General features: G+C 41.1%; 3 protein-coding genes across 5 annotated transcripts; 1 reads left to right on the top strand and 2 right to left on the bottom strand.

The window, feature by feature from the left end:
- Nucleotides 1-12: 12 nt before the first annotated feature.
- Nucleotides 13-10,129, bottom strand: lrrc75ba (leucine rich repeat containing 75Ba). Of its 2 annotated transcripts, XM_061279531.1 has the most exons (5): nt 9,482-10,129; nt 6,555-6,683; nt 4,693-4,805; nt 1,646-2,199; nt 13-1,276 (listed from the first exon to the last, which is right to left on the bottom strand). In XM_061279531.1, the coding sequence occupies exons 1-5, from the start codon at nt 9,764-9,766 to the stop codon at nt 1,233-1,235; spliced, it is 1,125 nt and encodes a 374-aa protein (XP_061135515.1). In that variant the 5' UTR covers nt 9,767-10,129; the 3' UTR covers nt 13-1,232. The 2 variants fall into 2 exon arrangements, with proteins under 2 accessions (XP_061135515.1, XP_061135514.1); XM_061279530.1 differs by having other exon boundaries at nt 13-2,199; nt 9,482-10,128.
- ggt1a (gamma-glutamyltransferase 1a) lies at nt 1,270-16,705 on the top strand. The gene is made up of 13 exons (XM_061279529.1): nt 1,270-1,372; nt 12,217-12,387; nt 12,471-12,601; nt 12,684-12,773; nt 12,904-13,096; nt 13,470-13,630; nt 13,759-13,908; nt 14,304-14,440; nt 14,856-15,043; nt 15,199-15,326; nt 15,424-15,536; nt 15,614-15,727; nt 15,962-16,705. The coding sequence occupies exons 2-13, from the start codon at nt 12,221-12,223 to the stop codon at nt 16,106-16,108; spliced, it is 1,719 nt and encodes a 572-aa protein (XP_061135513.1). The 5' UTR covers nt 1,270-1,372; nt 12,217-12,220; the 3' UTR covers nt 16,109-16,705.
- A 1,733-nt stretch (nt 16,706-18,438) lies between these two features.
- anapc5 (anaphase promoting complex subunit 5) lies at nt 18,439-25,197 on the bottom strand. Of its 2 annotated transcripts, none has more exons than XM_061278984.1 (17): nt 24,713-25,197; nt 24,571-24,650; nt 24,390-24,499; nt 24,125-24,323; nt 23,966-24,032; nt 23,783-23,884; nt 23,522-23,712; nt 23,367-23,448; nt 23,178-23,270; nt 21,860-22,041; nt 21,464-21,599; nt 21,293-21,367; nt 21,092-21,213; nt 20,904-21,011; nt 20,618-20,765; nt 20,380-20,542; nt 18,439-19,311 (listed from the first exon to the last, which is right to left on the bottom strand). In XM_061278984.1, exons 1-17 carry the CDS (start codon nt 24,908-24,910, stop codon nt 19,091-19,093), a joined length of 2,277 nt encoding a protein of 758 aa, XP_061134968.1. In that variant the 5' UTR covers nt 24,911-25,197; the 3' UTR covers nt 18,439-19,090. The 2 variants fall into 2 exon arrangements, with proteins under 2 accessions (XP_061134968.1, XP_061134967.1); XM_061278983.1 differs by having other exon boundaries at nt 18,439-19,314.
- Nucleotides 25,198-27,410: the final 2,213 nt, after the last annotated feature.

Below are 27,410 nucleotides of genomic sequence, written 5' to 3' on the forward strand. Positions count from 1 at the left end.
GACTTCAATTACTAAGTTTGGATCAGTTTGTTTATTTGTAGAATTTGGCTTTGGAAAATACAAACTACAAGGAAGAGTTTTGTGCAGACACGGAACTGAACAGTGTTCTCCCCTACTTAGACTAAAGGAACATAAAAAGTGCCGACTCTCAATATAATCACGATTTACATTTGCTAATGTAAAATCTTTTGTCACATCCAAGTTCCTTTTTAATTGTTTCAGAATACACAAGAAGGCCACTGTGCTCAATTTGATTAAATTGGAGCCAGATAGTCACAAAATAGGACAAGACACCAAATCACAAATAATTACGATAACCAGACATTTCAGTGAGACAAACATATATATTGCACATTTAGACATATAGTGTACATAAATTCTAACGGAGCAGCAATGATTACTTTGTGGAGCTTTCTAACAATCTTGAGCCATTTGGATCAGCATTGTAAAGATGACAGCTTATACGACGTACATGTATAATTTAAACAACTACCCACAGACTGCTATATGGTGAAATACAAACAGAAAAGTGCATTAAAGTGCATTGCACTATTTGGGTCTGCCTGACCATTATGTGCTACTGCAAAGTTTCATCACGAGATAACAGTCATGACATTCTAAAAGCAGGGGTCGTAACGTATATAAAGAACTACCAACAACGACAATGAATTGAACAACAGACAACTATTTCCGGGGCTGTGTGAATTCAAAAGCCTATTTTAAAACTTGGTTCAGTTGAAACAGTGGCGATGGCTACAATACGGAGGTTAAGTATTTAAGCAAGTACATACAGTAAACAATTAGTCGCAATGTTTATTCCTACTTGTTGTCATCTAAGAATGCCTTGCCCACCAAAAGTGAAAAACAGTGAGTGGTAATACAACAGAGTCACGATTGGTCTCTTCATTACACAAGGGCAGCATGGTCACGATTGGTCTCCTCATTACACAAGGGCAGCATGGGTATTCACAAGTAGACATTAGGAAAGTGGGGGGGGAAAAGTCTTGACCTAGCAGTTTTGCCAGGGTCACGTGACAGGGGGGCGGCTGTGTAGTCTGTTGAACTTGTGTCATAGCTTTTGTTGAGAGATTAACAGAGAACACACAATGTGGAGAGAGGCTCTGCCTACCGGAGATGGTCTCAGTCCCGGCCGAGAACTCGAGGGGGGATCCACTCGTTCCAAGCGGATGCGCCTCCCACTCGAAATACTGCCGAAATGCTGCTCCTCCAGCCTAGCAACTGACCCGAATCTCCTTGCTGCTACAGTCAGACGGAACTATAGAAAAAGGGTGTGAGACGGCAAGAGAGAGACGTTTCTCCAATGAATCCAGTCCTCCACTCTTTGTTCCAAAGAGCACCATCTACCAACACAGTAAGTTTGCTACAACGACCCTCGCTCCACCATCAGCTCGTGCAGGTTCATTCTGAGACGTGGTGGTATTACAAGGTGTCTGGGTGAGTGTGTGTTCTCCCTCATGCCTCAAAGGGGGACTGGGCCGGAAGGTGTGAGGTTGTTCAAGCTAAAGAAGTTTAACAGATTGCTGCGTGATACCTTTTCAGCTAGAATTGAAAGAGCCTCCGAGACAAACACCTGATCACCTCTCACAGTAGTGAAGGGTGAAGTCTTTGGAGAGCTGCTTCTCACCTAAGCCCCATGGCTCCAGTTCAAATTTATTCCCCACATCATCTGTGTCATCCTCTGCATCTTCCTCATCCTCTTCCTCCTCATAGTGGCTGGGTTCCTCAATAGACGTCTCCAGCCGGTAGCAATAGGGTTGACCTTCGGTGTACTCGTAGATGGTAGGCAGACTGCTCTTCAGGCTACAGCGCCGTCGCAAAGCTACCAAAAGCGGTTGAGGCATGGTGAAAATATCAACATTGTTACCAAGGTCTATCCAGGCCAGGCTGGAGAACATCTTGGGGTCTTTCAGCATCTCAGTCAGGTCCTTGAGTATAGTCAGGGTTAGACGGTTCCCGTTGAGAGCAAGGGTGTTGAGTTTGGGGAGTGAAGCGAGAAGAGGGAGAAGAAACTTCAGGTTTTCATCTTGGAGCTCTGTGAAGCTGATATCCACAGCTACCACACTGTCTCTGTTGTTTTGGAGGTAGAAGGCTACTTGACGGACATCGCGGGTGGACAGAGGAATGCCTGACAAGTCCACAGTGTCATTGGACAGTTTCCTCTGCAGGGTTGTCTTAAGACTATATGGCGAAAGGAATAGAAAGAACACGATTAGAGCAAGGCCTGGTCCACTTTAAAAAGCACAAACTCAACGAGGTGTTAGTTGGGTCACTGATCTGGAAACATGGGCCTGGCTTTGTGTTGTCTTTTCCGTGTTGTGTAACAGAGTGTGTGAATGGACAGCTTGGGGCAAAAGGCTGACTAAGACTGCTGCATGGCCACTGACTAAATAAACAGAGGAGCCAAAACATCCGCACCAGCCAAAAGCGCAACAATCGTTATAACAGAGCTTTTTCGTTGGAGTTTTTTTTCTTTTCCTTCTGGAGGGTCACGCTCAGAGGATGTCAATATATTTAACCGTGGCCATGAGAAGCTCTTTGAGATGTTTCTGTGATTAAGTGCGCTATAAATACATGTTAGATTTGAAAGATACAATAAAATGTATAAAGGACACCTTATCTGCTAGTTTCCAACCATTGGCCTCTTGTAGCCCACACAGAAAATTCATTTTTTTTCTTTTTGCTATTTCATGTACATTTTGTTTGGAGAAATGGCCACTTCCATTTGAACTGTAGCTATCTCGGATTGTTGATTGCTCTTTTGAATTCTAAAAACGGCAGGCACCTCTACGTATTAATCACTTTGCTGTCACCTTCAGTTGCGTCATAGAGCACATTGACAGGGAGGGAGTGCTTTACAAATGTGCCGTGTGTGACTCACTCACATTCAAAGAAAATGTAAAAAAAAACAAACGATGAAAACATGTCATAAAAGTCAGTTCAATAAGAGTTCAATGTTTTTAGCACATGGACAAATTGAACCAACAAATGAACGACTGAATGAATGAATATATACACCATTGTAGGCCGACCAATTTTTACATTGCAAGCACTTCCACTTCCTACTCTCAACAGTCTGGCCTTCACAACACAAAGGTCCTGATGTCCATGGCCCGCATACGTATTTGGGTTTAATCACACAGCTCCCTTTCCCCACACAACTGTCTTTCAAGCTCAGCAAGCATGAAAAATGGATGGCACCCTGTTAGAAAGCAATTTTGTATCTTTCCTTCCGATTGATCTGCAGATACATTTTTGAATCTCTTCACAGCAACGCTGCAATGCAGTTTCTTTCAAACGCTCAAACTTGAAATGAAAACACATTATAAAACTATACAGAATTCAAATCACAATCTCAAGGATAGGGTATAATCACCAAATTGAATTTAAGTGAGATTAATGATGACATAATCACTATCAGCAAAATTACTGATGCTCCGCAAAATGCTCATTTAAATCCATTACATAACCATGTTTTATGGTTTTCAATCAACTTTATATGACATAATGAAGATATCAATCACTGTTCAGTCATGATTTGATGCGAGGGAACATCGGATTTGTGGATTTATCGAGTACATCACCTGTTACGGGAATTGTAATAAAAATATAGCGGACCGGCGGTTGAAAACAATGGCACTCTATGTGGTTCAAACTCAAATCTCAGCAAAAAATTTATAAATAAACAACTGCTGTTTAAAAAGACTATAACCCTAACCATAAAACAATTAATAAAAATGCTCTCAAATCTAATGTCAAATGTCAAGTCAATCAGTAGCCTTCCTTTGCTTTTATAACAAGTGAGTGTCTAAGATTCGAGCCTGAGGCCTTCACTGATGTCACGTCATTTCACACATGATTGATTTGTTATGACCTTATATATGACCCCTTATAATATTTCATTGCATTTCCATCGCCATGCAGTTAGAATTGAGGGAATCTATATTTTCATTGCAAGCAGCTTTTTCACGGACATGAAATGGCAATCCAGTCTAAAGAGATCTTTTTCGACCGGACCTGACATTTCTTCTATATGACAAATACAAAGTGAGCTTTGAATGGATCTGAAACATGACCTTTGCACCTCAGCATTTTCCTTCACAGTACAGGAAATCTAGCCCCAGTGTCATAAGATTACTTAAACATTATATATCAACAGTAGACGCAGAAGATTTTTTTTCACTATTTAACATAGCTGAACTCATTGTTGTTCTTTCGATTACAAACGATAAAATCCCCTCATATTCAGAAATGAATGTTATTAACAGTAGCTAGCAGAAGCTTTAACACAAGCAAAATACCTGAGCCACACATGCACAAAGAAAGCTTATTTTGTATTCACGATTTGCAAGAGACCATTGGACAGTTTGCAAATGCATTGCGGTGCCACTTTTGAAGAGAGCTCGAGTGAATGCGACAGAGAGCGGCAGAAGCCGGCGGCTATAGACGAGCGATGCACGTAATCAAGCACTTAAAAGGAAAGATGATTGACAGCTCTGGTTACCATGGCTTCCCCATCAGGTCGGCCAGTGGCCAGTTCTGTCCTAATCCAATGTCAGCTACAGAGAGGAAAATGTCTACAGCTCGACATGGAGTCGTGCCCTGCTCTGTGTTGTGGTGGGCTGCAGATTTATGACTGTTATTACTAGTGGATGTCTGGACACAAGGGCTTACCATGCCTGGGATTTCCGTCTGGACATGCTCTGCCTCAGCCACTTTGAATGTGGGGTCAGGTGGTAGATCAGCTGTCTGCAAATTTTATCGGACGACTTTATGGCGTCGGAATCCTGGAGACCAAAATAGAAGGCATCTTATCATAAAAACAAAATCCATTAAGCCAATCCACCTGATCGCCAGCATTTTTTGACTGATCTTCCCAAAAACAAAAAAATCAAGACAACAGTTACATCACAGACAATTCAGCCATGTTATGATAATAAACAGATGGTAAAATTCCCCACCTTGAAGCTGCAATTTAGATTGATGCATTCCTGCTTTAGGCTAAGGAATCTTCAGTAGCTTATGCAACATTTGTTGTACTACTTCCATCTCTCAATGAGGACGGTACTGGAAGGCAACTGATTAAAGCCACTAGACTGATGAAGCTTTTTCACATTTTTACTTCAAGTGAGAAGGATCAAGAACTTAAATCAGAGCAGGAATTTGTTATACTGTACTTAAAAGAAGTTAGAGTGGAACATACTGTGATTGGTGTAATTTTGCATGGTTCTCAAGTGCTTTTTGGACAACGTGTATTAGTGTAGTCTTTTTTTAATAATCCTTATAAGCAAAAATCAAATCTATACAATTGCACCCTTGTTATTGCACTGGAACGTATACTTTGGTAGACTATCTGTTGATCTGCTGTCTAAGTGTCAAAGTATGAACAATGGGAGATCAATATTGGATCCTCAAAGGAAACTCTTGGACTATAATAGGAATTTTTATTGGGTATATTGCTTTATAGCAGTCCTCATATATTGGCCGTGATGGGGAACGTGCTTATTTTGATGGTCTAGAAAAATGCTATAAAATCTTTCTCAAGTCAAGTGTATTTGTACACCCACTACAGCAGCAGCAGTACACTTATTGTCAGTGTGTGCAAGAATTCTGGTGGTGGGTTAAGGCAAGGGGGAATTTCAGGCAAATCAATTTTTTTGTCAGACTTAAAGCGAATATCAACCTAAGATGTCAAACCTTCCTGATGAATCTAAAACTGCCCAATTTACTGAACAGTTTCTTTTTTTAACTTGAGTCCACCAAATATTTAAAAAAATATATATATGTTCAAAACATGGCATTCACTCACCTAAAGGAGGTGCCATTTTCGCTCTCTAATCGCAAGAACATGACGTACAAATTATCTCGCTCAACCGTTTTTGTCGCACTCAGATTTTCCGAACGGCAAATTTGAGCAATGCACTGAATTTCTGAACGACCGGGATAAACCAGTGCGTGGTCTGAGTGTATTTTTTGAATGCATCATTGGGTTCCGACTTTGGTCACGTGATGTTACACAAAAAGGAATAGTGACTATTTTTCGATCGACAACAAGATGGAATGTCCAACAGGATGGAATGTCCAACAAGATGGGAGGTTGAAGAATTCTTATGTTTCACTCATATTCCAGATGTGGAATGTTAAGCAGAATTCCAGGTTGTTACTGTTGCGTACACATACAGTGTATTCTTAAAAATAATTCGTTCAAGTTTACTTGTGCTTTAAAAATAGTTTATTTTTCTTTAAATGTTGATCCATATTTCAATGTATATTTTTTAATAAGGCTAATAAAAATACAATGATATGCAGGGGTGTATTCAGAACAACAAATGATACTGTTAGTTAGTTAGTTAGTTAGTTAGTTAGTTAGTCAGTTAGTCAGTTAGTTAGTTAGTTAGTTAGTCAGTTAGTTAGTTAGTTAGTTAGTTAGTTAGTTAGTTAGTTAGTTAGTTAGTTAGTTAGTTAGTTAGTTAGTTAGTTAGTTAGTTGGGTATGCGCAAAACGCTTTCTTCCTAGGGGGTGTAACAGAAGCTAACCTTCTTAGGATTCTGCATCTCTCGGGCCAAGCTCAGCAGCAGCTCATGGGAGATTGGATCCACCAGATTTAGGAAGGCAGCATTCTTGTACAAGATGTCATTGAGTGAAGTACCTTCCAGTCCCAGATCCTAAAAGAAAACAGAAAAACAATTAATGACATCAAAGATTAAACCAGTGTGTAAAGTGGCAAATACGAATTTAGCAGTGTAATTGTCAACTTTTGATCAATACGTATTGATCAGAGGTTGACAATTGCAGTACTGCATACATGAATGTTTATAAGTATTAAATTTATTGGACACTCTTTTTTTGTGAGGCTTTATTATGCTGGCATGGCAAACGACCAGGCCACGGACTCTTGACATTCAAGACCCTGACACTCTGACCTTGACCCTCCTGCACAACACATCCTCTATGGCTGCTTATGCCGCCCTTCAATTTCTTGACACTATTCATGATGACCTATTTGATTCTGCACTTTTCTGAATTCTGAAGCGAGGGGCTAGGTAGTGTGACCCACAAGGGAGAGCCAGTCACCAGGAACCTATAACTTTGAAGGGTCGGGGGATGACCATATTTTTGGGTTTCAAGCAGTCAGTTCAGTGTGGGACAAAACTCGCCTTCGTCTCCTCTCAATATTTAGCTACTGCATCTCCACATGTCAATCTTAAATTACAAAATGGATGGAGGGGTCTTAACTTGTTTTCATTATACACTTGTATTGGATCTTACATTGTGGAGGTATATGAAAACTCCACCCAATACTAATTGGAAATATAAATGGAATGCAAGATGAATGCAATGAGTAAGGCAAGAACAGTCAGCATGTAAAACAGTTTCATTTTTTTAAAATGTGCAAGTGGAGGTAAACACCATCAGCTGGCATCAAGGACTGCATTTGATTTGAAGTTTAATGGGACTAATTTAATAGCTATTTCAAACATATCTCAGATGAACTATATGGCTGGATTCCCGGTTGACTGCTGGCCAAATAGGCCAGCCAAAGGAAAAAAAGTGTAATGCGACCTCTGGCAGCAAAGATGGAATCTAAACACTAAACTCATTGGGCTCTATCTTCACAGCGTGTGCACGGGGACTCGGGCGTAACTACTGGTGCATCTTGATTTTCTAGCGGATGCAAGCCTCATTGAGCCTGTTTGGCAATTTATCTCCTCGGATCAATTAAGGAAACTTGGCTATCTTCAGTGTCAAGACTTGAATGTTAATTAACACACAATTGTCTGACAAGATGAAAGCAAGCGAAGGATCTTACAATGTGCTCGTTTGCTCCTACGAATACTTTACACAATATGCAGAATAGTCCTTTATTAGTCCACCATTTTCATTCAACATTACAATCACGCCTCTTGATGCTAGTGAAGCCTTTTAGTGTTGATGCTCGTTGAAGCCAACCCACAAATCAATACTAGACTCAAAAGACACAAAGGCTAATTGTTTTAACGTGCTACAAGATGTCACGAAATGTTGACAGAAACAGTGTTCATAAAGGTTCCAAGCGTTTGATACTTTGACGGATTATGCAGATAACATGTTTCCATTTGGTGGAGAACTAGATAAGTCACCACCAATGACAATGACTTCACATCACGACATCACTGTAGACAGCAGTATAAAAGGGGAGAGACAGCTCCATATTTCCTTGTCTGTGACCTTCTTTTCAAAGAGCGCAGGCTATTATGGAGCGTGTATAGTGCTGAAGTCTGCTCTAATGGGGATGTCAAAAATGCCCAACAAGAGTGGAAAAAAATAGGACAACACAAGAGAGGACAGGGGAGGTATGATGGTGTGGGAATTTTGCAAAACACCCGTCTTCGGTTAAAAGCAACTGGTTAAAGGCCACGATGCATTTCTTGATTTGGATGGCAGCTTTTCCTTTTTGAAATCAACATTGCACAGTTGACGAGAGTGGGTGAGAGTGAAAGTGACCGCCATGGTGAGTCACATGCTGTGTCTGCCACTTTGACCATGTGTCTACTACACCACACTCTGTCAGTGACCTACTTTGGATAACAATAATCACGTCAGTAGGTGGCTATATGTGCACAGTACCGTATTTTCCTGACTATAAGGCGCACCATTAATGCATCATGTCAGATTTTTAATCCAAATTAAATCATTCTTCATTTTATCTTTTGTATTTCAACTTCAGACACAACCAATTACTTTATAGTCACAAAATAATGATCCACAGTCTTTTTGATTCATGATTCATAGTCTTCAGCGGGCCACTTATGTTTGATTTCATGACACAATGCTTTGGGCCAGCCAGTTTAAATTTAGGAATTTGGTCCATATATATAATATATATGACTATAAGGCGCGCTGTCGGCTTTTGAGAAAATGTTAGGTTTCTAGGTGCACCTTATAGTCCGGAAAATACGGTACGTCAGATGGTGACACTGGTTTCATATAGCTGGGTTTCACCTCAAATCAGAAATTTGGTTCCTCACCTCAAAACACAAAAATACACCTTACATTGCCGTAAGGCCAACAACATCCATCCATTCGCGTTCTACAGCACTTGTCCTGGGGCGAGCTCCAAAAACAATATATCACTCTCATTCACTGCTATCGGTAATTGAATATCTTTCATTAAAGACACAAATCCAGTACATGTAAGCAAATTACTGCAGACATAAACTCATATAGCAAAATTTAAACTGTGCTGTGCCTACAATAAACTCCACATAATCAATGAATTCTTAATGGGCATTTAAGCATGTGATCAATTCCGAGCGTGGAGTCCGATTGTAATAATAACTAAGGTCATTCTATCAATGCAACAACAGGCCAAGACTGGTGGCCGGCCATCTGTTGCTTTTGAATTGCATCAATAAGATAGCAGGCCCAAAATGGGACAGCGGCAGGCTCAGTCACCGAAAGTCTCCCATGTGTTTCACCTCACCTTCCTCAGTAATCTCAGCACGTCGGTGGCCTGCTCCATCCTGCGATCGCGAAGCAGCTTCTGGATCTCCCTGATCCACGCCACCCGTTTTATGTAGGGGCTGTGGTTGGTCCGACGTAGCATCCCAGGTAGTTTGTCTGTCTTAAGCATGAGGGCGAAGAGGAAGTCCCCGCCTGCCCGGCCGCTTCGACTGTCGCCGTCCGCCGCGACATCGAGGAGTCTGCGTCGCTTTTTGGAGAAATTCTCATTGTCCAAGCTGTTCTGCCGACTCAGTCTGGAGCCCATGCCGAGGTTGCCTTGTTGTTATTCTTCCAAGTCAGACGGGATTAGCAGCAGGGCTGACCCATGATCAGCAGCACCAGCAGCAGCCTCCTTTTTTGCACGGCGTCGTGCTGGACGTCTGTCTCTCCTGCCGACAACAACAACACTTTCTCCTCCACCCTCGCTCTTTCTTTTTTTTTTTTTTTTTAAAACGTAGATTTGTCTTGAAGTTATACTCTGACGTGGCCCACCGTCCCAAGGCGTAGGTGATGACGGCGATGATAAGGATGAAGGAGGACACGACGCTCTGGCTGCTTTATTACGAGCAGTCTGCTGTTTTTACGCTGCTGTTTAGGTTTGAGCAGCGTGGAACGTCTGACCAATCGCCGCAAGCTTACCCCGATGCGTGTCCCTCCTACTTGCTTGCATCCCGCCCCGCCACCACCGTGAAATGCAATTTGAAAGCATAGGAGAATGAAAGTAATGGAAGAATGATGTTGTTGAAAGAATTACAGTGCGCACCCGACACAACTGTCATCACAGACAGGATAAAAAACGCTATAGTATTTTACTTTTTATTTTTCCACTTTAGCACAAAGACGTACCAAGTCCATAAACAAACATGGTGCTGCTCAACCTCTGGCTCTGAGAGGAATATATGCAAGCGTCATACAGGAGATCTAAGTCAAGACTTGCCCCAGACATTGTAACCACCACTCTTATTGCCCCGAAGATATTTAAGTTCATGGGGCAGGATACAGGGATCATACAAATTCATTATTCTTAAAGTCAAAACTCATCAAACTCAAAGATATAGTGGAATTCCGGACAGCACAAATACTTTTTAAAGCAAAAAATAATCTGTTGCCAACTAATATTCAGAATCTTTTCATTGGGAGGGAAGGGGGTTATAAATTAAGGGGGACATTTAATTACAGGATTAGGAAGGCACGTACAACAAAAAGAACATTCTGTATTTCAATATGTGGAGTTAAATTATGGAATACTTTGGAGGAAACGCTCAGGGAATGTTCAAACATCTATCAGTTTAAAAAAGATATAAAGAAGAAATTATTTTTACAAGGTACAGGAATGAGGGTGTATAAGTAATAAGGGGTGCTTAGTAATTATTGATTTACGTTTCTTTGTTGGTTTTGTTTGTCTGTTTGTCTTGTTCAGGCTGTTTTTATTTTGTTTTTATTTGGTTTATTTCCACCATTCAGGTATTTTGTGTTGTATTTGAGGTATGTATGAATGTTAAGTGTCTGTGTGTGAAATATACGTACGTATTAATAGTGTGTTGGTGCATGTTTAGTGTCTAGTGAGCAGCAGGTGGGGGATAATTTAGTAATTTAGTACTTTGTTGGGATAACTGAGGCAAAATGATTTATGGCTGGGTATTTAGGGATTATTAAATAGGGGGTGGGATTAAATAAATTATACTTCTTCCTACTCCTTTTCAGACATGTGAATGTGACTTATGGTTCTTTTGCGGCTATATGTATATGTATGAATGTAGGTACGTCTGTATGTGTATATGCATGTATTTTGTCATGTCCTTTATTGTGTACAATAAGCTTATTCTTCTTTTTTCACATGTTTGAAATAAATAAACGAAACGAAAGTATCGTTCTGAAGCTCAACACATGGCGTCATACAGGAGACCCAAGTCAAGATTTGCCCCAGACATGAGCACTCCAAATGCCCCCTAGGTGTGAGTGCGGATGGTTGTTAGTCTCTGTGTGCCCTGTGATTGGCTGGCAACCAGTTCAGGGTGTCCCCCTCCTACTGCTGGGATAGGCTCCAGCACGCCCGCGACCCCCGACAAGCGGTATGGGAAATGGATGGATGGAAGTTAAGTATAATCTGAAATTCTGTTCAGCTCCACGAGTCTCAGTGTATCCTTTACATACAAGTACGTCATGGAAAAGAAGTTAATTGAAGCAAACTTCAGACCTAACCTTTGACACTGCTGCATGCACAAAGGCAAATGAGATTTTTGTCACTTGTAGCGAAGATGCAGAATTCCACTCGTCTACTGTGAATGATTATTAGCATGTCTGTGGCAGACTTTGAACCTGGGAGATTCAGAACAGGACCATTGTGATTAGATTCAGACGCAATCAAAGCAGCAACAGCAGGAGCCCGCAGCAGCAGCAGAATTATTAGTCTTCCCCAACAGCAGCCGCAGCAGCATGAGAGAAGAGGCAAACAGGGAATACAGAATATGAGGTGACCCACAAGAGAGAGAAGCTTGGGTCACAAATACAGGCAGGGCTGTCTAACATATATCAATTGGTGTGAGATAAGAGCAGAATAAGCGAAATAGACCGTGACATTGCAACCATGGCTGAGAAAATAACACAACTCTTCTGCTATCATTTCACACGTATTAATGACAACCAACTTCTCTTGGCCTGTCTCGGTCACCAAATCCTGTCTGACAATGGTCTTTGTTGGAATTTACATGGCAGGAAAATGGAAGCAAAGTCTCTAACTGCTGGTCTGGTGGTCCTTCTGCTGGTTATTGTGGGCCTGTTCCTCTTCATAGGAATGGGGAGGAAAAACACGACTCCCCCTCCATGCCACTTGTTCTTAAGGGCTGCTGTCGCTGCTGATGCTGGAAAGTGCTCGGAAATCGGAAGGTAATTTGGTGTTTTGTGCGCTATTTATAGTCTGTGCATGCATGCGCACACATAACGACAAACGTGTTACTAAATGTCCGTAGGGACATTTTGAAGAAAAACGGTTCAGCGGTGGATGCCTCTATTGCGGCCTTGCTCTGCGTGGGCCTTTTTAATGCACACAGCATGGGCATTGGAGGAGGGGTCTTCTTTATCATCTACAATGCCTCTTCAGGTGAGTCTTCCTCGTTATTTAGAACGCCCTAATGAAGTTGAATGAGCAAAATGGTCCCTCGCTCACATTTCCTACTCAACAGAGAGCGTAGAAACCATTGATGCAAGGGAAACAGCACCCAAGAACGCCACTGAGGACATGTTTGGAAACAACACACAACTTTCTCGTACAGGTACAATCACATTTCCACAAGGCTGTTTGCCACGCTTTATATAGGGCGATCCTTTGGTAGGATGGATGGAAATTAGAACAAAGAACAGCCGTATGATATCCAACACACTACTAATGTTTGTACGTGACAGGTGGACTGTCCATAGCCATCCCTGGGGAGATTCGCGGCTATGAGATGGCACACAGGAGACATGGCAGGCTTCCATGGAAAGAGCTGTTTGAGCCAAGCATCGTCCTGGCCCGTGAAGGCTTTTCCATAGGGAAAGCCTTGGCTCTCGCCATCTTTACAAACAAGGATTTCATTCAAGGAAATGCAAACCTGTGGTGAGGAGAAAGCATCAGCAACATAAACGGTGGCACGCTAATTCAGGGATGCTGCATTTTAACATTTCGTAGAGAACATAGTGTGTAATAACTTGCGATACCAGCATACTTGAATATTTAAAACAGCATTGAGCAAAGATCCTGTACTTTTCATTTCATATTCAACCCACACATCCAGTTTTACAAGTGTCCAAAACACGAAACTATCACGGTGGCGCCCATTGGTGGCACCGATCCTAAACTTTGGTCCAAGCTGCATTTGGTCGCCCCGCTCCATTCATCCATGACTGAAACTACATATTCTGTTCTGTTCATCTTTTTGCGTAACTTCAAAATACTAGTAAATACATTCTCTTCTCCTCTCATCTTACAGTGAAGTGTTTTGTGATTCACAAAAAAACATTCTCAGGGAAAATGACATTATAAGATTTCCAAAGCTGGCAGACACATACCAGAGAATAGCAGAAGACGGTCCGAATGTGTTCTATAATGGCTCAATGGCACGGAGAATCGTGGATGACATCCAGGCAGCAGGTCTGGTTTAATTATCTATTGCAAATGATAAGCATTCATGTACACAATAAAATAAAAACTAAACAACTACCAAAACAAGAGGAAGGATAATTACTCATAATCAATTGAAACCTCTATCAATATTCTAGGTGGGATCATCACGTTGGATGATTTGTTGGAGTACCAGCCAGTACTGAATGAAAATCCCCTCAAGATGAGTGTTGGGGAATACACCATGTATGTCCCAGATGCCCCCTCCAGTGGTCCAGTCTTAGCGCTCATTCTTAACATAGTGAAAGGTAGGAGCGGCCTGGCCGTGTTTTTGTGTCATCGTGCACAAGGGAAGATTTCCACGTTCCTTGTGCTCGATTATTCCTGGAATGTTTCCAAACCTGCTTTGATGACAGACAATCAAGCTACTGCTCAAGTCAGCGCTTGAATAATACTCCATATATAAACACTAAGTTAAATTGAATATATTGTTCACTGTTTTGACCTATGTTGAAGGAAGCGCACGTAAATTCCTGATCATTCATTTGTTCATGTGATTTGATTTTAGTGAACACTTTCAAGACGCGCCAATTCTGTGCATGCATCTGGCTTTTGGAACACTGATAAAGTAGCCTCATTATACGTTTTGACCAAAACGAAGTTGATTTCACTGCAGACTTTTGTCACTGTGGATGTTTTGCAGGGTACAACTTCACAAATGCAAGTGTTTCCACAGCTGAGATGAAGACCCTCACGTATCATCGCATCATTGAGGCTTTCCGTTTTGCTTACGCCAAGAGGAGCAAACTCGGGGATCCACATTTCCTCAATATCACCGATGTAAACCCCCAACTAATATCTCAAAACATTTACAGTAACCATTGTTCACTTTAGGAGAATATAGTTTCGTCAGCCGAGTAATTTTTACCAAATTGATGCTAATACAAAAATAGCACGTTGCATGTGATGGGTGAGGATGAGCATAAAATAACGAGATAAGTTTGCAAAGAAATGGCACATTTTTACTTCGTTGAAGAAAACCAAAAAAGATTCGACGGAAATACATCGACAGAGCAAACGCAGAGTTCCACCAGTCACCAGTAACTTTTAATTAACCAACATTTTTTGTTGTGGGACAATAGAGGTGATGTGCAATCAAATTATATATCAATTATTTTGATAAAATATGAAATCAAAATCTAGTTGTGTGCTCATACTAGATGTCTGTAACTGAAAATGGTTTGGTTCTTCTCAGCTTATCCAAAACATGACATCGACCTTCTTTGCTGAAGGCATAAGGAGGAAAATTACAGATGACACCACTCATCCAGTCATTTATTATGAGCCGGATTATTTTGTCCCAGACAGCCACGGTACAGCTCATCTGTCGGTGATAGCCGAAGACGGAAGCGCCGTGGCAGCCACCAGCACCATTAATCTATAGTAAGATACTTACCTGCCTTACCAAAACCAATCCAAACATTCCCTTCTGTTTGACCTACTTTACATAATCCATCAGAATTGTGGAACAACACATATAGATTCAACAAGTATGATTAATGTTGTTGATCAATCTATATGCTTGTTTGTGCTTTCAGCTTTGGTTCCAAAGTCATGTCTCGATCAACTGGAATCATCTTTAATGATGAAATGGATGATTTCAGCTCTCCATACATAACCAATGGCTTTGGAGTCCCTCCTTCGCCAAACAACTTCATCCAACCAGGTGAGACCCGTCCCTCCGTCCACTTTCGGTCATAATCATGGGGTGCGTTGTTTAAGGAGGATTTAGGGTGGAATAAATATGTGTTTGTGTGTTACAGGAAAGAGGCCTCTCTCCTCTATGTCCCCCACAATAATCTTTGATCAAGACAAAAGAGTTCAAATGGTTGTTGGAGCATCCGGGGGCACAAAAATTACCACGGCTACTGCCTTGGTAAGACTACTTCCATGCGGTTACATTTATTTCGTTTCTTAAAAAGCCATGTTCTTATTTTTTCGTCCTGTGAACAGGTCATCCTGAACTCTTTGTTCTTTAAGTACAATTTGAGGAAAGCGGTGACCGAGCCGCGAGTGCACAATCAGCTCAATCCAAATTTGACAGTGGTGGAGCAAGACTTTGACAAGGTGAGAGACCATGTTCAGTTCTAGAATGGCACTCGGATTATTTTGATAGCAATACAACTAAAACAAGTAAAAGAAAAGTATGACATGCTCAACACGGCATATAGAATCTTGGATAATGAAATATGATGGCGGATTTTGCTCGCTTGCTAAATTTGCCGTTATTGCAATACCGCAACCACTTCCAAGCACTTGCTCAGCCACACATCTTGAGACCTACTGTGCATGTGATACCAGAGAATCCTGGAAGGCCTAATTGAGAAGAACCATTTAACGCGGCTGCAGAGCAATCCAGATTCTGTGGTTCAGGTGGTGATGCGACAAGGAGAGCATCTCTTCGCAGAATCAGACCCCAGGAAAGGAGGATATCCTGCCGGATATTAAATATGGTTCCAGACCCTTTTTTGTCTTTCTTTTTTGTTTTACTGTAAAGTAAGAAGTTGCATCTGCTATAAAATGTCTGCATTGATGTTGTTATGGGAGAGCATGGTGAAGTTTTTCAATATTTGGAACAAATGAGTAACGCTTGTTTGATTTGAAGAGTATGCAAATCCATTCAAATTAGTTTTAAAACTATTTTTAGAAAATGCATCTCATATCCTGGTATTATATTAAATGCAGTTAAACAATATGCTCTGTTGAAACTGAAAAGTTGTTTTAAGTGTTGAATGTTGTATAAATTGTTACTAGCCATCTAAGTGTTTATAAAAAACAGACTTGCAAGCAGCTGCTTTTTATAAAATAAAGACATCTCAGGTTGTTTGCCTGTTTCATGTCTGCCGATATTTGTTTTCTGTATTGTTATTCTGATTATGGAATAACCATGTTGTTTCTTTGCCCCAAGCAGGGGAATTAACTTATTTACAATAAATTGTACATGTTTTATATGCAGTTGAGTAGCTGTTAAGTTTATGTATTGTTGATTCTGAAAACAACTACATCTATTTTTATAAAACATCCATTGTTTTATGCTGTTAGCGACCAGATTTGTCATTAAATAAATACATCCAATACCCCTTTTTAGATTGTGAACAATCATTTTGTTATCTCATTTTGATTGGAAAAGTACTAAGCAAGAAGAAATTATATTCTTGAGGACATTTTATTTTGACATTAGGGACTGTTACGGGGTAAAACCTGAGTAACTAGCTAAGGCAGCGTCGTCGCATTGGCCGCCATTTGTGTGGTTTGATACCTTTAATTACAATAATAATTATAATAAACCTGTAATTGTGAGGCCTTGAATTGGAGAACAACTTTGAAGTGCATGAGCTCATTTGTTGAGATGTTTAATCAAAGAATTTCAGCACACCATCACAAATGGTCTCATTCCATTTTGAAAGCATCGACAAACCGTGACAAAATGGCGCTTCGTTGAGCCAATTATCCACAATCATCATGTCATATTGTAACATGAAAATGTATATTCCCCGTGTTGGAAGGATCTGCCTGCACACAAGTCATGAAAGCTGCAAACATCCCAGTCTTGCATGACCAGCATAGTCACCGGATATCTACAGTAGGTCACCCATCGAGCACGTTTAGGATGCTCTCGACACAACAAACATGTTCTTTGCAAAGCCATTGAAGATGAACGGACGATCTTTTTGACAGCCCGACTTCAATATGACTTACTCTAGGCGAAGGAGGCAAATGGTGGCAGCACCAGAAATTGTCACAAACCAGACATATACCAACCCCAAGTCCAATCAAGTTCTTGTGTATGTAAATAAAAACAGCTCATTGTCAAAATGCCCTACAGCAAGGTACAATACCCGCAAATTTCTGCATTTCTGCATGTCTGAACTGATTCTGTGTGATTCTACCGACATTAAGTATATGTTGAATGTAGGATTCAAACAGAATTTCCCTTCAGGGATAAACAACATACCTTTAATGTTGCTTATAGCTACTCACTCAGGTCGTGGGTGTGTTGGAGCACACCCCAGCTGACTTTAGGTGAGAGGTGGGGTACACACTGGACTGCTCAAATCACAGGGAAAATCGAGACAAACCATTAACACCTTGAGATAATTCAAAGTCTTAAATAAACTTAAGGGGAATGTGGGATTCCACCTCCGACCCTCCCTGTGTGGAGTTTGCATGTTCTCCCCGTGCCTGCTCCCAACATGGGGATAGGTCATTTTGTATCCGAGCAAGACTGAAACTGCAAATGAGCCATTAAAACAAGGTGGTCTAATTTTTTCCATGACTGCAAACAGTGTTGTAACTCCTACACGTTCAACTGATTTGTCTGTAAACACCTCTAATTAAAAGCTTAAAGTACGATCTTGTAGATCTTGTTTCATTTCAAATCCATTGTGTTGGTGTTTAGAGCCAATAAGCTGAGCATTGTGTTAATGGCTCAATATGTATGAGTCTGACTATGTGTGTGTAAGGCAATCCCAGAGAAGGTTGGAAAATGGTTCACTCCTTAAGTGATTGATGGGTTTAACCTGCAGGTTCTTGAGTAGTTCCATATCAGACTCAACCAAGCATCCCTTAATGGATCATGAATTTATGCATTGTAGCACAGTCTTACAGGAATAAAAATGAGGCATTCCCCAAAACTGTGACCACAACATTTGAAGCAAATAATTTTTCAAAATTGGTAAAATGAAGTACCTGGAATTAAAGGTCGACCACAGTATTTGTATTCATATAGTGTTGGTTAAGAACTCCAAGTGGTCTCCAAATCTTACAGATGAGATGAATAAAAATGACAAAACGACACCTTTATTTTTTGGGGGGGAAAATGTCTAGTCAGAGAATATAGCTGATGTTATCAGTCTTCACACAGCGAGCGTGTCAAGGATAAGTGGCAACCAGACTGTGTCTAGTTATGTCATGGCAGGTTTTCTACATTGCAAGTAGAATCACAATTTATGTCTGCTGATTCATCATTGGTATTTTCCTGGTGGACTGTGAATATTATCCGGGCCAGTGAAACAGTAAGATTACCTCCATTCATCAAAAGGCTGCAGCTAAAAATCACAGAGGAATGACAGCTCGTGACAAACGTTTGCCATATCTAACAGTGTCTGCTATACCTCGGCTTACTGTCGCGGTGCAAGCTCTGAAACCATGTTATGTTTCGCATTGTGCCATCGTTCCAACCTACGAGGACACTATTTGAACACCATAGTGGTACAAGTGGAGGTATAGTTTGTTTCTCTAGAAAGGTTATTGAATTTGATTTAAGCAGGAATACAACAAAAGGTGATTCACATTCTCCTCTAGTTGATATAAATAAATTGTTCAAGGTGAAGGGGCTGTGAGGAGAACCAAGCATAACGGGGCCTTGCTGCCATCTAGTGGCCAGTTGAGGCTACTTTCAAAGCTCAAACGTCATTTGTCCAATGGGAGTTAGAGGCGCATAGAGAGAGGCAGTGCTGGTGATTGTAGTTCCTGGTCCAATAGGCGAAAGAGCATGGCACTTTTGTTGCGTTGTAAAGTTTGTCCCAGAGAATGGTAGAGCTGAGCCTGCAGGTAGTGGACCTCTCGCAGTTGGCCCTTGCAGTTCAGTTTGGAGAAATAAACTGCAGCCTCATTTAACATGTCCACCGCTGAAACCGCAACATGCAAATCTGCTGGGAGACATTCAGCCGCTTAGGGAAAACTGTTTGGGGCATTTATTCCATATACTTGAGATAAAGCTTAAGGTCCACGTACTAGTACCCTCACTCGTAGGACATTTCAGCACACTGGTAGAATAATTGTGTCTTACTAGTAAGGTTATTATTTCCTACTACTCGTGCCACTTTGTGCCAAGTAGAATGCAATTAAATCTTAATAGTAAATGATTGTGCTGTACTAATAACACAAGGCTTAACTAATAGGTATGTGTTACATACCAGATGTCCTTGCTATGCAGCTAGCTACAGGTCCATACACTACTATACGCTTTATTCTCAGTAGGGGCAATTTTGTATAATTGTAGGATAACAAAATATGACTAGTGAGCTAAACTAGTTGCACTAGTTGATATCTGCACACTATGAGTACTACTATACGCGAATTTTCTTATGTCACCAGTAGTACTTGTCTTGTACTGTAGCTAGAAATGGAAAAATGACGCTTCATTTTTGTCTCACCAACCGTTTGTTGTATTTTTTGACTCCTCTAGATGGCACTGTTGGTTTAAAAAAAACAGGTTTAAAAAATGGCAAGTCAGTGTGCTTTCTGCCCTACGTTGTACCATCTAGAGCGCTCAATAAATACAACTGGTTCATGAAGCATCATGAAGCTTCATTTTCCTATCACTACTGGTAGCACATCTTAGCTTAAGATGGGCATCAAGGATATTAGAGGAAAAGAGAGACTAAAGGTGAAATGGGGTTGAATATTTTCTTGACAATAATCAGGTAATGGCCATCACGGATCACCTGTTTTCTGGGTTTGGTCATGTGATGTTGACAAGCTGAGTGCTGTGAAGTCATTTTCAGTTGACAGCAAATGAAAAAATGACTATCCAATGAAATGGATCAAAATGGGTGGTTTTTGCTGCCTAATTCATATTCCACAAACGCAGTATTAATTGTAGAACATATTATGGTAAAGAACATTTTTCATTTGACTTCACCTTCAAATGACTTTCTGTGTGTGAGGCAGACGAGATATTCTCACATAGGAATTTGTGTAAGGCTCAGTGTTACCTGCTTGCCCTTGTCTATTTGGCCTAAATCCAGCAACAGCCATGTGACAGCGAGCTGCCAGCAGCAGGGCGCGCCCTTTGTCCACTAGCGCTCCATGGGCCAGAACAGGCTCGATGGCTTCATGCAGGACAAGAAGAGCCTGCTCGGGTACGCCCAACATCAACTGTGATAAGGAAATAAAAACAACAGTTGTATGCTGTGATGACTACAACTTGGGGAAAATGAGTTTGTGACCTACCTGCGTAAAGGTCAGGTGAAGGAGGGTTTCCGAGGCCAGCGACTGTAGGTGGTGCTGTCGGGCCAGAGCTAAAGCTTGGAAGAGGAGAGGAAGGGCTGTGGAGAAGCCAGAGGACTCCCAGTGGACCTCAGCAGTGCAAAGCATAACTCTGCATGAGACAAAAGCCCTGGTCATTCCTCCGACAAATGTATCACAGAATTTCTAAAGATAGGAAACGTTAAAGCCACACATTCCGTTTATAATTTCGCATTGGAATAGGGTTTGTGATACAGCAGTGTCTTTCTACCTGATGATCATTTCTGTGCATTTGGTCTTCTCGCAGTGCACCTGCAATCGCTGCAAGATGCTGTAAGCCTCAGTGGTTCGATTAAGAACTTTTAAAACTTGCACTTTCCTGGCAATGACAACAAAAAAAGAATAAGACCTCTATCTGGGTAAAATAACTTGTCAATCATTCGTGCCCCTTCATGTTACCTGTAGAGACCCTCTGTTTTGTTTAAAGCAGAAATGGAAGTGACCAGTTGCTCGGCCAAATTGTATTTTCCTTCAGTCATGTGCCGCTCAAACAGGATTTTTAGATCACAAAGCATCCAGAGCTGCATTGGAAAAAAAAAAAAACACGCTGAATGCACAACATGATTTGTGGAGAAATGATTTATGGATGAAAGGACACACCTTGGCATGCTGTGTGTGAGCAGGAAACTGATCTTTCAGATGCTGGAGGATGTCTGAAACTGCGGCATACAGGCCCTGTAGCACAAGTCAAGGTAGTGTGTGAACCACTACCAGAGATACAACAGGACACAAATGACATACATGTACGGTATACAAGCTCCACGGTACTACCTGCTCAGCATGCAATTCAGCCAGATGGCAGAGAGCCACAGCAAAAGCCTCAGTGTTGTTCTGCTGGACCCCGTAATTGACCGGTTCCAAGCTGCTCATGTGGAGAAGCAGTTGGGCCTGCTGTAGAGCCATGGTGCTGCACATAGAATAAAATGATTCATCTTTAAGGGTTGGAATGTCATTGAGGTCTTCAAATCATTAGTACTGTATTTGTTACATACAACATTTCAAATGTGTATGAGAGCCCTGGGTAATGTAAACCCATGAGTACAACTTGAAGTCGGTAAGTCAGATTTCAACAATATGCAAACAAATTTGTGGCTTTATCACGTCAACTTATTCAGGAAACAATGATATGTAAACATGGACACACACGCACACACAACTGTGCCTAACCTTTTCCCGTACATCCTCCATATTGACGTAGTCTGAGCCAGGCTGATTTCAATCAGCTCCGACAGGCTGTGCTTCCAGTGCAGGATGTCCGTGTCCTTCAGCGCATCCATCAGCTTGTGCGCCGTTTTACCTTGTGTTGTCCCCTGCTGTACCAAAGACTGGATGCCCAGCGATGCCAGGTACTGTAGCAAAGAGAAGAGCTCATCATTTCTTCAGCTTGGAACAGTCTGATGGTCTTGCGCTGGATTGCAACCTCATTGCTTAGACCAGAAGCCCTAACCTTTTTTCTGCAGTTTTAAAAATGCTGAGTGTTCAGATCAATAATCAGCTCGTCTCAGAGGGAGCCAAGGGACATAAAACCGTGACGGCCTTTGGATAGAAGCTGATTTTTACTCTGCCTGCCCTGCATCACATGAACCAGTAGCTTCTATATGGGAGGTGGGAAAACAAACCCTAACAGTGTGGATTAGGTTCTTGACAATGCAAATCATTTCAAGCACAAAAGACTGAATTTTATGGTTCTTGTCTAACAAATACAAATCCCCATACCGTGTCTTTCTGATAAGACACTGAAACTGGGATCGTGTCATCAATCTTTGTTGACTTTTAAAATCTTTCAAACCGAAGTTATTTAAATAGGGCTGTGTTGGTTTCACTTGCTTTCAAGTGCTGTGTTAATTGCATGTGCAGTAATGCACTGGAACAGGGACAGAGCACTGCCCCAAATAGCGAGAAAAAGAAAGCATTTAATTGTTCAGAATTTCCTATACATGCAAATGGGTGAAAAGGAAAATATGGAACTGTAATTACTGTAGACACTAAAAATAAACCAGCCACAAAAAACAGCCGCTTCATTCACTTATTAACACCACTGTTCTTTTCCACTGGTGTTCCAGCGATCAAATTCAGCATAGGTGAGGATAATAGAGAACAAACATGGTATCTCATGACCTCAATTCTGCAGAATTTATGACTGTACGTCCTTTGTGGAAGGGCCTGGCGTGGGGTAGCTTCAGTAAGAGCTACAGACTGATAATGTTTCCGAAGGAGGAACCCATGTATGCCTACATACAATGTATACTTATTGCCAGGTCTGTATCAAAAATGAGAATTGCCTTAACTGGACGAATTAAGGTTAAATATGTTTTGCTTTTTTGATAGAAATTCTCACAGTACCTTTTACAGTAACGTAGATCAGTATTTTTTTTTTTTTACTCATCGCCGTTAGGTTAAATACTGAGTTGACCAAAATTAAATCTCCCGTGCTGGAAACTGTTAATTAAAAGTAAGCCCCCAGACACTTCTCATTTGCACTCACCGGCAGGCAGAAATGAACGGCCATTTTGACAGAATCCTCAGTTAAAACGGTGCTGTCGCATCCTTTCATCTGCTCGAGAGTGTAGAGCCAACTCTGATGCAGGGAACGAGAAGAAAGAGACGAAGAAGCTCATGTTTAACAACTGTAAAACAACAAACTGTCATGTGAAATCATAAACGTTTGTTTTACCAAACAGTGCTGCAAGCAGACATGATCGTTGGACTCTTGAGCGATTCGGATGGCCTCCTGCAGGACCAGACCAGCCTGCAGGCTATGGGACAGAAAAGGGAACATTCAGATAGTCCAAAGACCTGTCTGCTGAGTTCAACTGCTCTTGTACTCACTAGTGCCCAAAGCGACAGTGAAGGCTGGCCAGGTTTAGAGTGGCATAGCGAAGATTTCTGCCGTAGCCTTCTTCTCCGTTGCTTTTCCCTTCATTCCCAGATAAGATCAGCCGGTCAAAATAATGTAAGAGACTGTGGGTGGAGAGGAAGATGTCCTGTACTCTGATGCTGTTCAGATAGTTCAAGTAGTGCTGAGGATAGGAAACATTCATGAAATCATCCAAGGGTCGAAATTGTGAGGTTGAAGAAGATGACTCTTACCGCTTCAGCAAAGTCTGGGTTGAACTTGAGCATGTTATTGAGCTCCTCTTGCAGCAATGCAGGCTTTAAGGATTTGTTCTCGTCGTTCTTGAGAAGGTACGCCTGAGGACACACGGACACGGCAGATGCGCATCACACAAATGCAAGTTCACGTCAAACAAATTGCTGAAGTGAACAACACACCTGTCTTGCAAGAAAGTACTCTGCTTGTTTTTGTGAGAGGGGACCTCGGCTTGGAGTGTTTTTAGGCCTAAAATAACATCCAAGTAATACAAGTGAGCAGTCAGCCCCCCTCATCAAAACCAAATTGTTACTTTGAATAAAATATAGAAAGATATATACTGAATTTCTCTGTCTAGTTGGTCGCCGATTGTATCCTCAATGCTGGTGAGATCCATATCAGAGTCATTCATTGGCAGTGCCATCAAACCCACTTGGCAGTCATTGCTGGGAAAGTAGTGCTGCAGGGACTTGTACAACTTGTACACTTGACTGAAGGAAAGCTTGTTATAGGCCAGGAGCATGTGTCTCATGAAAAGACCTAAAAACACACGAGACTCAGAGATTAATTCTTGGTAAATTTCTTTTTTTGCGCACTGCTACCCACCCACAACACTGGTTTTATACGCCTCTGAATCAAAAGCTGTGAACGGAGTGAGCAGAGTGGAAAAGAAATGTTCCATGTCCTTCAGCTCTCCATCTACAATTTCCTGCAGCCTTTGAATTTAGAAACAATAAAGAGAGAATATGAGAAATAGATTTCCACAGATTTTCTGCTTTGAGCAAACCTTGCTTTGACGGAATATGCGGTTTCAGGACAACACTCTTCCACAAGCTTGAGGAACTGGCCAAGAGACAGGTCCGAGCTCTGAAAGAAGCAGACTCAGTCACTCCCGGTGGTACAGACGGCAATGTGTAATTTAAGATTACCTGCTGTAGGGGTAAAATGAGTTTATTCAGGCGTCTTCTTTCCGGCAGAGTGATCGTAGACGATGTCATCTCGTATAGTAACGCCAATACAGAGATTTTATACGGAGTGACCCAGTCTTTAATCCCAAAAACATTAGCATGGACCACTCCGTTGGTCATCATGGGGTTGAAATAAAAACTTTCATGTACACTTGCCATCCTTCCAAAACTAGCCGCGGTGTCTCTGCGAAGAGGGACAAACAGATCGCTGTGGCTAGCTTGCTAGCAAGCTATCAATGCGACTTTTTCCTAACGGTAGATCGCGTGAAAGGCATTTCACAATTATAGTTGATCGTTAACTTTAGAAATAAATCACCGCACCATTCACTTCCATTTCGGAATGTAATGCATCTATCGCCTAGTAATAATAGTACTATTAAAGTTATTTGATTTCAAACCTTCCTCCTTCAGTCCGCTTAAAAACACGTCACAGTGACGCATGTTTCCTTCTTCAAATTTTGCATAACTTTATTTTGAGCATACTCGTTGACAGTACAAAAATACCTTATCATAATGCTTAATTGACAAATTTACACGATAGATTTTATAAACAATTTTTGATCCAATGTACATAAAAAGATATTCTGTTTGATCAAAATTTATTTTCGTCCAGTAATTCCAGTTTGAAAAGTACATGCACACTGCATACTGCGGGTAAAATTGTGCATCACGTCAAAGTTTATTAAAGTACATACTTTGCGAGTATTTTGAAGGGAAAAATACATATACTGGAAGAGCGTTTAATTGTTCCATCGATTGATCAATGCAGACCTTCAGACCAATTAAGTAGAATTTGATAATTTCTTGTGGAACCCCAAATGATCTTTCAGGCCAGACTTATGTGGTTCTGCACCTTGGTTGGGAATAACTGTCTTAGATTCAGATGTAAAAACACAATATTGATGGATAGTAGTAACACTACTAGATAGTATAACAAGGAAAAAACGAAACATTTTTAATTAAATAAGTACATCCTCAACTAAATAAAAATCTAAAATCACCAAATAATGTTAATTTCTGGACTATCTTAAAATTGTCATGCATTTTTTCTTTTTGTCAAATAATCAACACTAATCAGGGCTAAAGCACCCATAAAGTATATAGCAAGAGTTAGACAAAATTAGAATCTCAAAAGAATGCCTGTGTTATGCTCGACAGGTTTGGCGTCATGACAGGACGGTAATTATCCAGGAGATGGCGCTATGGCACTGCCAACTCAATGACTAGATTTTAATTGACTTTAATGAGCTTTACGCACACGCACGCACGCACGCGTGCACGCGCACGCGCACGCACACACAGGCATTTATCCTTCCATTTCTCTGTGGCTGTCGAGCACACGCAGTCGACTAGGCTGACACCTGTCAGAGTTGACATTCTTTGCAAACTGTCTGTAAATGCTTCTGTCAATATATGAGTCACAGTGAGCTAACAGTACCAGCTGCAGTTGCTACTTTTGATATATTAAGGATTTTGCTAAATTGTCCCCAAAAGTCAGTGTATTTGCCCCCAAAATGCCACAGAATATACAATCATTCACTCTTGAAAACTCTACACATGACAATCTTTGAACAACATATAAATCTTGGCATTTTAATACCTATTAAGAGGCAGTATGTACTGCAATTTCTGTCTGATGTGATTAGTTTGAGACATTTTGAGTGACTTATGTTTCAGGGTGCATTTGGATGCTTTCAGATCACCTTTAATTTGATTGTTAATTCAATCAAATGAACAACATGAGTAAACCATCACAGTGTAGCATCATAATGAAATGATACAGTAGCTTAAGATCAAGCAGTTGAGCAACATGCAATTTGCTAAGATATTATTCGGTATAAGTAACATCGAATAGCATTCACTTACCAGATTGAAGAAATTCAAGTGCTGTCCCACTCAGCAGTTGAGTCATTGTTTAGGAGTCTTGTCGCTTTTCCACTCATTGCTGGACACAGATGTTCTTTTTTTTATATCACGGGCACACTATTGTAAAATGTATTGCAAATGTCACCTTCCATTTTACCTGCCATGGTAATAAGAAAGTCCGAGAGACCACAGTGACCTGCGCTGATCTTTTGCCTGGTTGGAACATAGCCTTTTTAATTAACATATTGAACTGCTCCTTTTTTTAAATGTCAACTTATCTACCTTTCCCACTTGAAGCATTTTGCATAATTATATCATGTACGTACTTTCCACTCTTTTTGGTGCATTGTTCCTGCGGTTTAAAAATGGGTAAAACATCTGCTATTCTTTCCAAGCACTTGTTGTGTGACCTCCATCTGTAAGTGTTTGTATGCCGGCTGCTGGGCCACCTTTTAGTCATCACGATATCAACAGGATGATTGCATTCTCCTCCTGCTGCCTCTCTGCTGTTTGTGTCTCAAGTGTGTTTTATGGATTAACAGAGATACTGTAAAGTTATTGTGCCTCGTGCGAGAAATGACAGACCTCTGTGTATGCTGACCCTGACTCAGCTTGCCGCTGCTTACTCAGAGACTCTAAATGGATTAAGTCGTCAGTTGGACGGCCCATCTGAGATTTTTTAATATCCAGCCTGAGGTGTATCAAGCCACCGTCTGCCAAGCGGTATCAGAGGGATTTACTTTGCTTTTATTGCATCTTTCTTTCTCCATTTTCTCATCAAGGACATGGTCAT

This window comes from Syngnathus typhle, linkage group LG5 (assembly GCF_033458585.1).
Source record: "Syngnathus typhle isolate RoL2023-S1 ecotype Sweden linkage group LG5, RoL_Styp_1.0, whole genome shotgun sequence".
Classification (NCBI taxonomy): Eukaryota; Metazoa; Chordata; class Actinopteri; order Syngnathiformes; family Syngnathidae; genus Syngnathus; species Syngnathus typhle.

Bases quoted from the DNA above. Each gene is read 5' to 3' on its own strand.
- lrrc75ba (XM_061279530.1), bottom strand. From the start codon at position 9,766: ATGGGCTCCAGACTGAGTCGGCAGAACAGCTTGGACAATGAGAATTTC. The intron at 6,684-9,481 runs GTGAGGTGAAAC...GTTTTCTTTTAG, and splicing joins TGCTGAGATTACTGAGGAAG to GATCTGGGACTGGAAGGTAC. The intron at 4,806-6,554 runs GTTAGCTTCTGT...TTTGGTCTCCAG, and splicing joins AGATGCAGAATCCTAAGAAG to GATTCCGACGCCATAAAGTC.
- ggt1a (XM_061279529.1), top strand. From the start codon at position 12,221: ATGGAAGCAAAGTCTCTAACTGCTGGTCTGGTGGTCCTTCTGCTGGTT. The intron at 13,097-13,469 runs GTGAGGAGAAAG...CTCATCTTACAG, and splicing joins CAAGGAAATGCAAACCTGTG to TGAAGTGTTTTGTGATTCAC. The intron at 13,909-14,303 runs GTAGGAGCGGCC...GATGTTTTGCAG, and splicing joins CATTCTTAACATAGTGAAAG to GGTACAACTTCACAAATGCA.
- anapc5 (XM_061278983.1), bottom strand. From the start codon at position 24,910: ATGGCAAGTGTACATGAAAGTTTTTATTTCAACCCCATGATGACCAAC. The intron at 23,713-23,782 runs GTAAGAGTCATC...TCCTATCCTCAG, and splicing joins ACCCAGACTTTGCTGAAGCG to CACTACTTGAACTATCTGAA. The intron at 20,543-20,617 runs GTAGGTCACAAA...TCCTTATCACAG, and splicing joins TTCACCTGACCTTTACGCAG to TTGATGTTGGGCGTACCCGA.